The 13,319-nt window shown below is 48.9% G+C and overlaps 1 protein-coding gene across 1 annotated transcript in view; it reads right to left on the bottom strand.

Annotated features, from left to right (window-relative positions):
- limd1a (LIM domains containing 1a) overlaps positions 1-13,319 on the bottom strand; it is a 77,095-nt gene that overhangs the window by 7,487 nt on the left and 56,289 nt on the right. The window contains exon 6 of the mRNA XM_078199715.1: positions 2,028-2,079. Coding sequence (XP_078055841.1) covers positions 2,028-2,079 — 52 coding nt within the window. The remainder of the gene's footprint in view (positions 1-2,027; positions 2,080-13,319) is intronic.

The raw sequence follows: 13,319 nt of genomic DNA, 5'->3' as shown, positions 1-13,319 counted from the left end.
AAGGAAATCTGCCGTCCTTACCCGGTCTGGCCTACATGTGACTCCAGAGCCACAGCAATGTGGTTGACTCTCAACTGCCCTCCGAAATATCCCAGCAAGCCACTCAGTTCAAGAGCAACCAAGGATGGGCAATAAATGTCAGTGACACCCACGTCCCACGAATGAACAAAAAAGAACTGTAATATGTGGAAGAGAGTTCTAACTTTCTCCCACCCTGTCTGTGTAGGAGTGTTTCCTCATTTCATTCCTGAAAGGTCTGGCTCCAGTTTTCAGATTCTGCCCCCTGCTCCCAACCCCGGGTCCTAGACTCCCCAATGAGCAGGAACAGTTTCTCTCTATCTACCCAAGACCTTGAAAACTTAAACCAAATCTCTCTTTAATCTTCTAGAATACAACCTGTATTTGTGTAATCCCTCCTCGTGATGTTACACTTGGTGCCCAGGTATTGTTCTGGTGAATCTACACTATGGGCGGCATGGTGGCACAGTGGTTAGCACTGCCGCCTCACAGCTCCAGGGACCCGGGTTCAATTCCCGGCTCGGGTCACTGTCTGTGCGGAGTCTGCACGTTCTCCCCGTGTCTGCGTGGGTTTCCTCCGGATGCTCCGGTTTCTTCCCATAGTCCGAAAGACGTGCTCGTTAGGTGCATTGGCCGTGCTAAATTCTCCCTCAGTGTACCCGAACAGGCGCCAGAGTGTGGCAACTAGGGGATTTTCACAGTAACTTCATTGCAGTGTTAATGTCAGCCTACTTGTGACACTAATAAATAAACTTTAAACTAAAGTAAGTAAACTACACTCCTCGTGGGCTGCAGCAGTTCAAGAAGGCAGCTTCTGTCACCCTCTCAAGGGCCATTCGGCATGGAAAATAAGTGTCGGCCTGGCCAATGTTTGCCCACATCCCAGAATTGAATTAAAAGGCCAAGATTGCTTTCTTAAGCTGTGGTTCCCATAGTGACTCCAGGTGTGGTTTCACCAGGATATCCATACCTCCCCCCCCCCCCCCCACCCCGCCACCCTACACACACCGCAGCCATATTCTAGTCTCTGAGCATCCATTAGCCTTTTGAACTATTTTCTGGTGGGATAATCATGGCTAGTGATATTCTCTGCTGATGCTAGCCAGCACTGCACCAAGCAAGGATGCAACAAACATCCCAATGTGTTCAAATGCACAGAGCTCAGCAGTGCATTTCTCTCTCGAGCCACTGAGAGGCGCCAGATCCAAGGTTTGAAGTTCAGAGACGGAACTGAGGAACATCAGTCATTCGCAGGAACAGGATTTTAATTAACGCTCGACCCGCACAGAATTATTGGGCTAATTCTCCCCCCCCCCTCCCCAACACATTTCTGGGAACACACAAACCTGTGCTCGAGAACCTCTGGAATGTCGCCACTTCAACAAGGGGCCAAACAGTTGTTAGGAATTAGAAATGGCTGCTGTTAATGTGGGAAAATGCCTCAAAGTGAAGTCTGCAAACAGCTTGATCTCGTATTAGGATAACATCCTACAATAAGAGTGTGTGACAAGCCAAGTGTTGTCTTGGTATCGGACAACTGAGGTATTTGCCCATTTTGGGGTTACAGCAGACGGTGAGAAGATGAAGCTTCAGTTTACTTTATTTATTCGTGTCACAAGTAGGCTCACATTAACACTGCAATGAAGTTACAGTGAAAATCCCCTGGTCGCCACACTCCGGCGCCTGTTCGGGTAACACTGAGGGAGAATTTAACATGGCCAATCCACCTAACCAGCACGTCTTTCAGACTGTGGGAGGAAACCGGAGCACCCGGAGGAAACCCACGCAGACACGGGGAGAATGTACAGACTCCGCACAGTGACCCAAGCTGGGAATCGAACCCAGGTCCCTGGCGCTGTGAGGCAGCAGTGCTAACCACTGCGCCGCCTTTATAGTGAGGAAGAATAGTGAGTGAAATGGGGCGATAAACTTGCTCTAACTTCACTGACTGTCTTTAGTTACGCGTTGTGCCAAAACCAAGTTTAACACTTCTTCAGTGCAGTACTGACCTCTGCTGGTAGGATGGCTTGACCACACGCTGCACATTTTGGGGCCAACACTCTGAAAGGGAAAGCAGACAAACACAAGGTGTTAGATATTTATCCACATTGGGCTATGAAACACAGCCACAGTACAACCACATTCATAGATTCCAAACCAATTGGCAAAGACAAAACCGAGACACAGAGCTTTGCTTTACTGAGCGGGTTCATTCAGTCTCACACCTCTCCTCACACCCAGCACTCAAACCATTCATTGGCCCCACCTCAACCCCTTTTGTTTTCATTTTTTTTTACTGTTCTCTACCACTCTTTTCCTCTATTTTATCCCCTCTTTCTTTATCTTTTCTCCCCCTTTTTCTCAATTTTACCTCTCCCCGACCCCATCTCCCCCCTCCCCCCACATCTTCATCTGTCACAGTTTACCCTCTGATTTCAGTTTCTCTGCCGTTTGGCCATTCACACCCTTTATTCTCTCTACGGGCTGCCATTAGCAGCCTTTCCTCTGGTTTCTGTGGCTATGACTCATCTTTCATTCCCTCCCCCTGCAGTATAAATATCTCCCACTTTCTATGCCTTTTAGCTTTGACAAAGGGTCATCTGGACTCAAAACGTCAGCTCTTTTCTCTCCTTACAGATACTGCCAGACCGGCTGAGATTTTCCAGTGTTTTCTCTTTGGCTCCCATCCATTGACTCTGTCTACGCTTCCCGCTGCCTTGGCAAAGCAGCCAGCATAATTAAGGACCCCACGCACCCCGGACATTCTCTCTTCCACCTTCTTCCATCGGGAAAAAGATACAAAAGTCTGAGGTCACGCACCAACCGACTCAAGAACAACATCTTCTCTGCTGCTGTCAGACTTTTGAATGGACCTATCTCGCAGTGAGCTGATCTTTCTCTACACCCTATGACTATAACACTACATTCTGCACTCTCTCCTTTCCTTCTCCCCTATATATTCTATGAACGGTATGCTTTGTCTGTATAGCGTGCAGGAAACAATACTTTTCACTGTATCCCAATACATGTGACAATAATAAATCAAATTAAAACTCAGTGTCCCAACTATCCCCTATTTACACTCTTTTTGAGTAAATGAACAGCAATAAATCACAAATTAAATGGGGGGGGGGGGGGGGGGGGGGGCGCTGGTGACAGCCCCTGGAGGGGCAGTCCCCTGTTAATGTGTGCCCCAGGTACCTAATTAAACAATGCCCATCACTTGTTTATCCTAAACAAGTGGGGCGGCATGGTGGCACAGTGGTTAGCACTGCTGCCTCACAGCGCCAGGGAACCCGGGTTCAATTCCCGGCTTGGGTCACTGTCTGTGTGGAGTTTGCACATTCTCCCCGTGTCTGCATGGGTTTCCTCCAGTTTCCTCCCACAGTCCGAAAGATGTGCGGGTTAGGTGAATTGGCCATGGTAAATTGCCCCTTAGTGTCAGGGGGATTAGCTAGGGTAAGTGCACGGGATTGAGGTCGGTGCAGACTCGATGGGCAGAATGGCCTCCTTCTGTACTTGTATGATTCTAACAATATAATTAACATACTATTAGCACACCAGAGTTAGAGAGACAGAGAGGCGGACACAGGAGTGACCATTCTACTGCACACAGCTAGCAAATGCTGGCAAAATATTCAAAACTTAACCTAATTTTTTTTGCCATGGCAGCGCTAACCATTGTGCCACCGTGCGCTAATCTTGGAAAGAATTATAATTTAATTGATTTATAATACTTTCCTTCGATTAAAAGAGGATGCATCAGCAAATCCAGCACGATAAATACCCAGAACGGGCATAACACCTATCACCAAGTCCAAGTCAGTTAAACTGAGCCTCACGTTTATCGCGCTATTCACTATTGATTTATAAAACATTTGAAGCTTATTTTCTGTTTAACAAAACAAGAAAACAGTAAATCATAGAATCATAGAAACCCTACAGTGCAGAAGGAGGCCATTCGGCCCATCGAGTCTGCACCGACCACAATCCCACCCAGGCCCTATCCCCACATATTTACCCGCTAATCCCTCTAACCTACGCATCTCAGGACTCTAAGGGGCAATTTTTAACCTGGCCAATCAGCCTAACCTGCACATCTTTGGACTGTGGGAGGAAACTGGAGCACCCGGAGGAAACCCACGCAGACACGAGGAGAATGTGCAAACTCCACACAGACAGTGACCCAAGCCGGGAATCGAACCCAGGTCCCTGGAGCTGTGAAGCAGCAGTGCTAACCACTGTGCCACCATGCCGTAAAGGAATTAAGGGTTATGGTGAGTGGGCGGGTAAGTGAAGCTGAGTCCATGAAAAGATCAGCCATAATCTTATTGAATGGTGGAACAGGCTCGAGGGGGCCAGATGGCCTACTCCTAGTTCTTAAAACATGTAGCGTAGCCCAAGAAAGTCAGCTGAAGTTGGGCGTTGGTGTGGCTTTGTCATGGAAGAGTCAGATATTATTCACAACTTTGCAATACTAATTTCTGCCTGATGCAGACTCAGAGTGAATTAGAATTCTGTTACTAGATGTTCCACGCCCCTCACTGCAGAATCTCTGTGAAAGCCTAGATTAGAGCTACAAATGATAAATATTGGCATCGAGGTGAACAAACGCAGCACTGGGATTGGTGCATTGGGGGTATAACCCAGCCTTCGCTTTGCTGCAAAGTTGCAGCATTGGGGGTGAGAAAGTTGTAAAATACTCTCACCGCAATGGCTTCTGTTCATTCCGAATAACATTGGCATCAAAGGTCACCAATCCTGTGGTTCACTCCAGCCTCTCGGACCCTTCCTGAGCTCAGAGAGAACTGAACAAACTCCATTCTCTCGCCACAGTCGCTGAGATTTTCCAGCATTTTCCGTTTTTGTTTCAGATTCCACTTCAGAGCATGAATTCTCTCCTCCACCTTCACCCCATTTCCATTCATTTTATCTTATTTATTTCTACATTTTAATTTTTTTTAAAATTTCATTTCTTCCATCATTTCTTTTCTCCATCTTTTTAAAAATCTCACCTTCCATCTTTTTCACTCCCCCTTCGTCTCCTCCCTCAACCACCCCCCCTCCCCCCACCACCCCCAATCCACTGGGGCCATCTGTTACCCGTCTCAGGTTGTCCTTTGTCACACTGCTTACCTTTGTTCAGCTATTTACACATTCTGATCTCTTAATGGCCGCTATTAGCACCCTTCCTAGCCATGATCACCACCATTTACATTCCCTTTGTCCTTTTGTCCATGACGTCTTTATCAATTGCCCCAACCCCTCACTCCCCCTCCCCGGCCCCCCACCACCCACCATCCTTACAGTATAAATCTTGTCCTATTTTCTTTTGATTTCAACTCTGATGAAGGGTCATCCAGAGCTGAAACATTGGCCCGAGGAGCCGAAGGGTCTACTCCTGTTCCTGACTCGTGTGTTCTGGTTCAGGCCTGGCCTTTGTAACTAATTAAAAACACTTTATTCCTGTCCATTCACAGCTCCGACCCACAAACCCCTGGCTTCACACTGGCCAGTTCTGTCCATGTGGCCAAACCCCTCCCGGTTACACCACCCAAACAGGCCCAGAGTCAGATTTTAAAACAGTTTAATTTAACCAAACAAAAATCCAGTACTTCCTATCCATCTTGTTCTGCTCCCACCAGAGAGAAAACTTGGTTTTATTTAACTAGATTATCCCAATTCCAACCAATCGGTGACATTGCTGGCTTCTTTAGTTTTTAAAAAAATGTGTATCTTCCAATCTTTTGATCAAAATGAACGTAGGATCAGCTGGAGAAACTGTGGTTCCTGGTCTGGGGCCAGATTGATTTAACTTCCCTCGAGTACCAGATTAAACATGGATGGAGGTAAAAGCAGATGGATTCAGCCTTGGGGACTATTCCTGGCAGTGAGCTCGTGGCTGCCAAGTGGGTGGCATTTGATTAAATCCTTTCTGGGGAAAGAGACAAGACCCCATACGTTGCCCACCCACAGCTGCCCGAGGAAGACGATAAGGTTACAGTACTCTCCGCTTTCACAGTAATATTAGGTGGTAATACCTCTGCGTTAGCACTCCAGAGGCCCAGGCTAATGCTCACGGACATGGGTTCAAATACGAAGTTACCCATTAGGAGCTGGGTTAGGCCACGCGATAAGATCGTGGCTGATCCAATTCTAACCCCAACTCCACATTCTTACCGACCCCGATAACCTTTCACCCCCTTAGTCGTCTAGAATCTGTCTACCTCTGCCACCAAGATATTTAAAGACTCTGCCTCAACCACCTTGTGAGGAAGAGAATTCCCAAGTCTCTCAACTCAGAAAAAAAGCATCCTCATCTCTGTCTCAAATGGGTGACCCCTTATTTTCGAAGAGTGACCCCCAGTTCCAGATTCTCCCACAAGAGGAAACATAGGAATTAGGAGCAGAAGTCGGCAAATTCATCCCTTCGAGCCTGCTCCGCCATTCCGTCAGATTATGGCTGATTTCTTCCTGGTCTCAATTCCCCATATCCACTTATCCCTTTTATTTATTAGAAATATATCTATCTCCCTCTTGAAAACATTCAATGATTCAGACTCCAGTGTGCTATGGGGCAGCGAGTTCCACAAATTCACCACCCTCTGTGAGAAGTTCCTCCTCATCTCAGTTTTAACTCTACCGCCTCTCAACCTATACCTGTGACCTCTTGTTCAAGATTGCCCCATAAGAGGAAACATCTGGTCTACAGTTACTTTATCAATCCCTTTTAAAATTTTATATATCTTGATCAGATCTCCTCTCATCCTTCTAACCCCCAGCGAGTACAAGCCCAAACCATTTAATCTCTCCTCAAATGTCAACCCTTCCATCCCCGGCATCAATCTGGTGAACCTCCTCTGAACTGCCTCCAATGCCACCACATCCTTCCTCAAATAAGGAGACTAAAACTGGACACAATACTCCAGATGTGGTCTCACCAACACCCTGTATAAAACTCAAACAACATCCTCTCCACATCCACCCTGTCAACACCACTCAGGATCTTCGATGTTTCAATCAAGTGAAAATAAATTTGAAATTTAAATTCGATAATTAAAATCTGGAATTGAAAGCTAGTAATGGTGGCCATGAAATTATCATCAATTGTCACAAAAAGGCATTTGTTATCACTGAGGGAAAGAAATCTCTAGATGGTTGACTCTTAACTGCCCTCTGGCTCGCTGGGCCGTTTCATTCAGTTCAAGATTTCAGCGACGCCCACATGAGAAGAATAAAATTAAGGATTCCAGAATATGGACCCAGTAATGAACAAAGATGGACCAAGATGGTTTGGATGTTTTTTTATTCATTCATGGTCTGTGGGCATCACTGGCTGGGCCAGCATTTATTTCCCATCCCTAATTGCCCTTGAACTGAGTGGCTTGCTCGGCCATTTCAGGGGGCATTTAAGAGTCAACCACATTGCTGTGGCTCTGGAGTCACATGTAGGGCAGACCAGATAAGGATGGCAGATTTCCTTCCCCAAAGGACAAGAGTGAACAAGATGGGTTTTTATGACAATTGACAGATTTTTTTTATTGACTTCAGATTTCACCATCTGGTGGGATTCGAACCCGGGTCCCAGAGCTATCCTGGGGTTCTTGGATTGCGAGTCCAGCGGTAAAACCATTACAGCAATGCCTCCCTTGGGGGTATCCACAGCACTGCTCGGAGGTATGGGAGGTGCTGTTGGCCATTTGGGTCTGGATGAGGTGACTGATTTCTGAAAGAGGAGAGGGGAGGGAGAGAGAGGGGAGGGAGAGAGAGGGGAGGGAGAGAGAGGGGAGGGAGAGAGAGGGGAGGGAGAGAGAGGGGAGGGAGAGAGAGGGGAGGGAGGGAGAGGGGAGGGAGGGAGAGGGGAGGGAGGGAGAGGGGAGGGAGAGAGAGGGGAGGGAGAGAGAGGGGAGGGAGAGAGAGGGGAGGGAGAGAGAGGGGAGGGAGAGAGAGGGGAGGGAGGGAGAGGGGAGGGAGGGAGAGGGGAGGGAGAGAGAGGGGAGGGAGGGAGAGGGGAGGGAGGGAGAGGGGAGGGAGGGAGAGGGGAGGGAGAGAGAGGGGAGGGAGAGAGAGGGGAGGGAGAGAGAGGGGAGGGAGAGAGAGGGGGGGAGGGAGAGGGGAGGGAGGGAGAGGGGAGGGAGGGAGAGGGGAGAGGTTAACTGGATGAGGTGACTGATTTCCTGAATCTTATTGCATTGTGGGGAGGTGATGGCCTAGTGGTATTATCACTGGACTATTAACCCAGAAACTCAGCTAAAGTTCTGGGGACCTGGGTTCGAATCCCACCACGGCAGATGGTGGAATTTGAATTCCATAAAAAATACCTGGAATTAAAAACCAACTGATGACCCTGAAACCATTGTCGATTGTCAGAAAAACCCATCTGGTTCACGAATGTCCTTTAGGAAAGGAAATCTGCCATCCTTACCCGGTCTGGCCTACATGTGACTCCAGAGCCACAGCAATGTGGTTGATTCTTAACTGCCCACTAAGGGCAACTAGGGATGGGCAATAAATGCTGGCCAGCCAGCGACGCCCATGTCCCACAATGAATTTTTAAAAAATTACAGGGGACATTAGCAGTATTGTTACTGCACCAGTAATCCAGAATCATGGACCGAATGCTCCAAAGACAGGAGTTCAAATCCCACCATGGCAGCTGGGGGAATCTAAATTCAATTAATAAATAAATCTGGAATAAAAAGCTGTCTATTTGTATCTGCAAAATGACCCAGAAAGTCACTGACATCCCAACGCCCTCAAGTAAAAGCAATCCATCAGTTTGGAACTAAAACATGAGAAGAATCCAAACTCGGAGATGGTGGGGAAGGCAAGGCGAGACTTCCAGCAAATAGCACGTAACCACGGTCACCAGTTTAGTCAGAGTTTAGCAGAATTCCTTCACTAATGGCACAGTCACAGCAGCAACTTACAACATGAAGCAAATTCGCAAAATATAAATCACACAGTTGAGCAACTGGGAACAGAAACACTAAAATCAGCAGTTCCCTGTTTTAAATCAACAACAGCAGCTCCGAGACAGGCACCTTGGACAGTTCTTGCATTCCTCCCAGTGGCTTATCATAAACCAGACCTTGTACTGGAGTGGGAGCGGGGAGGGAGGGAGCGGGGAGGGAGGGAGCGGGGAGGGAGGGAGCGGGGAGGGAGCGGGGAGGGAGGGAGGGAGGGAGCGGGGGGGGGGGGGGGAGGGAGCGGGGAGGGAGGGAGCGGGGAGGGAGGGAGGGAGCGGGGAGGGAGGGAGGGAGCGGGGAGGGAGGGAGGGAGCGGGGAGGAAGGGAGGGAACGGGGAGGGAGCGGGGAGGGAGGGAGCGGGGGGGGAGGGAGCGGGGGGGGAGGGAGCGGGGGGGAGGGAGCGGGGGAGGAGGGAGAGAGGGGAGGGAGGGAGCGGGGAGGGAGGGAGCGGGGAGGGAGGGAGCGGGGAGGGAGCGGGGAGGGAGGGAGAGCCCTGATGGAAAGGCTGCTTTCGCCTGTCCTGACTTTCAGACTAGACATTAAACCAAGCCCCAAGGCCCTGTTGGAGAAAGAGATGGGTGCTCCCCCCCCCCAGCGTCCAGGCCAATCGATACACCCCAAGCAACCTTACTGATGTTAGTCACTGCCAGGCTACTTTTTGTGAGTTCTTGCTGTGCAAAGATTGGCTGCCATATTTCCTGCATTTCAACAGTGACCACAGTCCAGAAATTGTTCACTGGCGATGATGGGATTTGGATGTCCTGAGGCTGTGGAAGACAAACAGTGAGCGGGCGTGAGAGAGCGAGCGTGTGGGAGAGAGCGAGCGTGTGGGAGAGAGCGAGCGTGTGGGAGAGAGCGAGCGTGTGGGAGAGAGCGAGCGTGTGGGAGAGAGCGAGCGCGTGGGAGAGAGCGAGCGCGTGGGAGAGAGCGAGCGCGTGGGAGAGAGCGAGCGCGTGGGAGAGAGCGAGCGCGTGGGAGAGAGCGAGCGCGTGGGAGAGAGCGAGCGCGTGGGAGAGAGCGAGCGCGTGGGAGAGAGCGAGCGCGTGGGAGAGAGCGAGCGCGTGGGAGAGAGCGAGCGCGTGGGAGAGAGCGAGCGCGTGGGAGAGAGCGAGCGCGTGGGAGAGAGCGAGCGTGTGGGAGAGAGCGAGCGTGTGGGAGAGAGCGAGCGTGCGGGAGAGAGCAAGCGTGCGGGAGAGAGCAAGCGTGCGGGAGAGAGCAGGCGTGTGGGAGACAGCAAGCGTGTGGGAGACAGCAAGCGTGTGGGAGAGAGCGTGAGAAAACGAGAGAGAGATAGATATCTAGAGAGAAATTGAGATCATAATGGAAAAAGAGAAAGCCAGAGAGACAGAGCAGGGTGGGGTATGGAATATGGAATGATTGGGGAAGGGGGGTGGGGGGAAGAAAGAGAGCCAGGGTGGGGAGTGACAGGGTGGGGAGTGACAGGGTGGGGAGTGACAGGGTGGGGAGAGAGAATTCGGAGCTCTGGCAGGTGGATGGAGAACTGAAAGAGGAGATAGACACCAAAGCACAAAAATATCTTCCTTCCAGCTCAAGAGTAAATCAGTCTAGAGTACTGAAGCTCATTCAGACTCCAAGGTAAAACATGTTTAACACTCCCTGCACACTGCAGTACTCACACTGTAGTCAGTGAGAATAAATTTGAGAGAGATTTGCCTCACTGGAGTTTTGGGATTATATTTGGGCCACGTTGAGCTTGGCTGCAAATTGCTGACAGCAGACATGCTGAGGGAGGACCCGAGGCTGATCAGCAAAACAAACAACTCCTGTTGGGCAATCAATAAACTGAACAGCCAATGGCAGCATGTACAGAGAACAAAAACATTTTGTTTTAAATTCAAGAATGGGGTGACTTTCAATAAATCGTCAGGGAGAGAGGGATGTTAAATAGTGTTAAATGGCAACAATCACCAGGTAGGAGTGTTCCCTTCCAGTCGGGGAACACTGCAGCAGTCACGGGCATTCAGCCTCTGATCTTCGGGTAAGCGTTCTCCGAGGCAGCCTTCAAGATACACAACGCAGAATCACCGAGCAGAAACTGATAGCCAAACTCCGCACGCATGAGGAGGACCTCAACCGGGATCTTGGGTTCATGTCACACTATCTGTAACCCCCACCGTTAGGCCTGGGTTTGCAAAATCTCACTAACTGCCCTGGCTTGAGACAATTCACACCTCTTTAACCTGTGATTATCCCTCTCTCCACTCACATTGTCTGTACCTGGAAAGACTTGATTACTTGTAAAGACTGGCATTCCAACCATTATCTTGCAATTGGCTCTGTGTCTATATATGCCGTGTTTGTGAATCCAACTCTCCACTCACCTGTTGAAGGGGCAGCGCTCCGAAAGCTCGTGATTCCAAATAAACCTGTTGGACTTTAACCTGGTGTTGTGAGATTTCTTACTGTGCCCACCCCAGTCCAACACCGGCATCTCCACATCTTGAATTTATTTGAAAGTTGGGACGTATTTAAATAAATCGTCTTTGAGAGGCTGACCTGACCTCACCTCTCTGATCAGTTTTACGGATTGCCACGTTGTCAACAGCTAGACTTGGGCACAAGCTGCAGCAGCACAGTCACAGCTGCCTAACTCAACTGAAAAAGTGGAAGAATGAAGACTTTTGAGGGAATTGTGTGATTCTATAATTTTAAAAAAGTGAATAGAACAGTGCATGTCCAAATGCAGCATACCTGGACAATATCCAGGCTTGGGCTGACAAATAAGGTAAAGTTTATTTATTAGTCACAAGTAAGGCTTACATTAACACTGCAATGAAGTTATTGTGAAATTCCCCTATTCACCACACTATTCGGGTCAATGCACCTAACCAGCACATCTTTCAGAATGTGAGGAAAACCGGTGCACCCGGAGGAAACCCACACAGACACGAGGAGAAAGTGCAAACTTCACACAGACGGTGACCCAAGCCAGGAATCGAACTCGGGTCCCTGGCGCTGTGAGGCAGCAGTGCTGACCACTGTGCTACCATGCTGCCCCAAATTGTAAGTTACATTCTCAATGCCAGTCACTGACCATCTCCAACAACAGAATATCTATCTCCCCAGGACAATCAATGGCATTACCTTCACTGAATCCCCCACTGTCAACATCCTGGGGGTTACCATTGACCAAACATTGAACTGGACCAGCCATATAAATACTGTGGCTACAAGAGCAGGTTGGAGGCTGGGAATTCTGTGGCGAGTAATTCACCTCCTGACCTCCCAAGATCTGTCAACCACCTGCAAGGCACGAGTCAGGAGTGTGGTGCAATGTTCTCCACTTGCCTGAGTGAATGCAGTTCTAACAACACTCAAGAAGTGCGACACCAAAAAGGACAAAGCAACTTGCTTGATGAGTACTCCAACATTCACCCCCTCCATCACTAATGCACAGTGGCAGCAGTGTGTCCTATCTACAAGATGCACTGCTCACCAAGGCTGTTTCAACACCTTCCAAACCTGTGACCTCAAGGACAAGGGCAACAGATTCATGGGAACACCATCGCCTGCAAGTTCATCTCCAAGCCACTCACCATCCTGACGAGAACACAAGGAATAGCAGCAGGAATGGCCACCAGCCCCTTCAAGCCTGCCTCGCTATTCACTACCATCATGGCTGATCTAGGCCAGCCTCAACTTCTTTTCCACGCCATTTCCTCATATGTTTCTTCAGAAGGAACTCTTCAAAATGCAGCTAATGAAAATACAACAAAACTTACTCCAACTTATAAATCAAAGAAAGGGTTTAATAAAGAAACATCATTACTCCAAACTTGGAGCCTCGCCCTGGGCCACTCCAAGCTTCCCACAATTCTACATAGTTCCTTATTTATAGCGAATCAGCTGGTCAGCTGACTATTACATCACTCTGTAATTGGTTTAATGGTTTACTGGGTCAGCTGAGCCTTACAGCTTGTTATCATTGGTCACATTACATCCAATATAAAGTTGTCACCGGTTACATTCTAACATCATAGCCCTCTACTCCTTCACTGTCGCTGGGTCAAAATCCTGGAGCTCCCTCCCTAACAGCACTGTGGGTGTACCTACATCACAGGGACCGCAGCGGTTCAGAAAGGCAGCTCACCACCACCTTCTCAAGGGCAATTAGGGATGGGTATACATGCAGATGACACAAACATCACACAAACGATTTTAAAAACACTAGTATTAGAAAGCAGGCAATTGTGTAAGGAGCTGTCGCCACTGTCTAGTCCACTCTCTGTGAAATGCAGTAAACGGAAGAAGTGATTCCGTTAATGGCAGAACCTAAAACTAAACTCAGCACAAAAGAAAAGGCGCAATAA

This window comes from Mustelus asterias, chromosome 2 (genome assembly GCF_964213995.1).
Source record: "Mustelus asterias chromosome 2, sMusAst1.hap1.1, whole genome shotgun sequence".
Classification (NCBI taxonomy): domain Eukaryota; kingdom Metazoa; phylum Chordata; class Chondrichthyes; order Carcharhiniformes; family Triakidae; genus Mustelus; species Mustelus asterias.
Note: the sequence above shows the minus strand (reverse complement) of the source record. Positions and strands in the feature narration are given on the sequence as shown.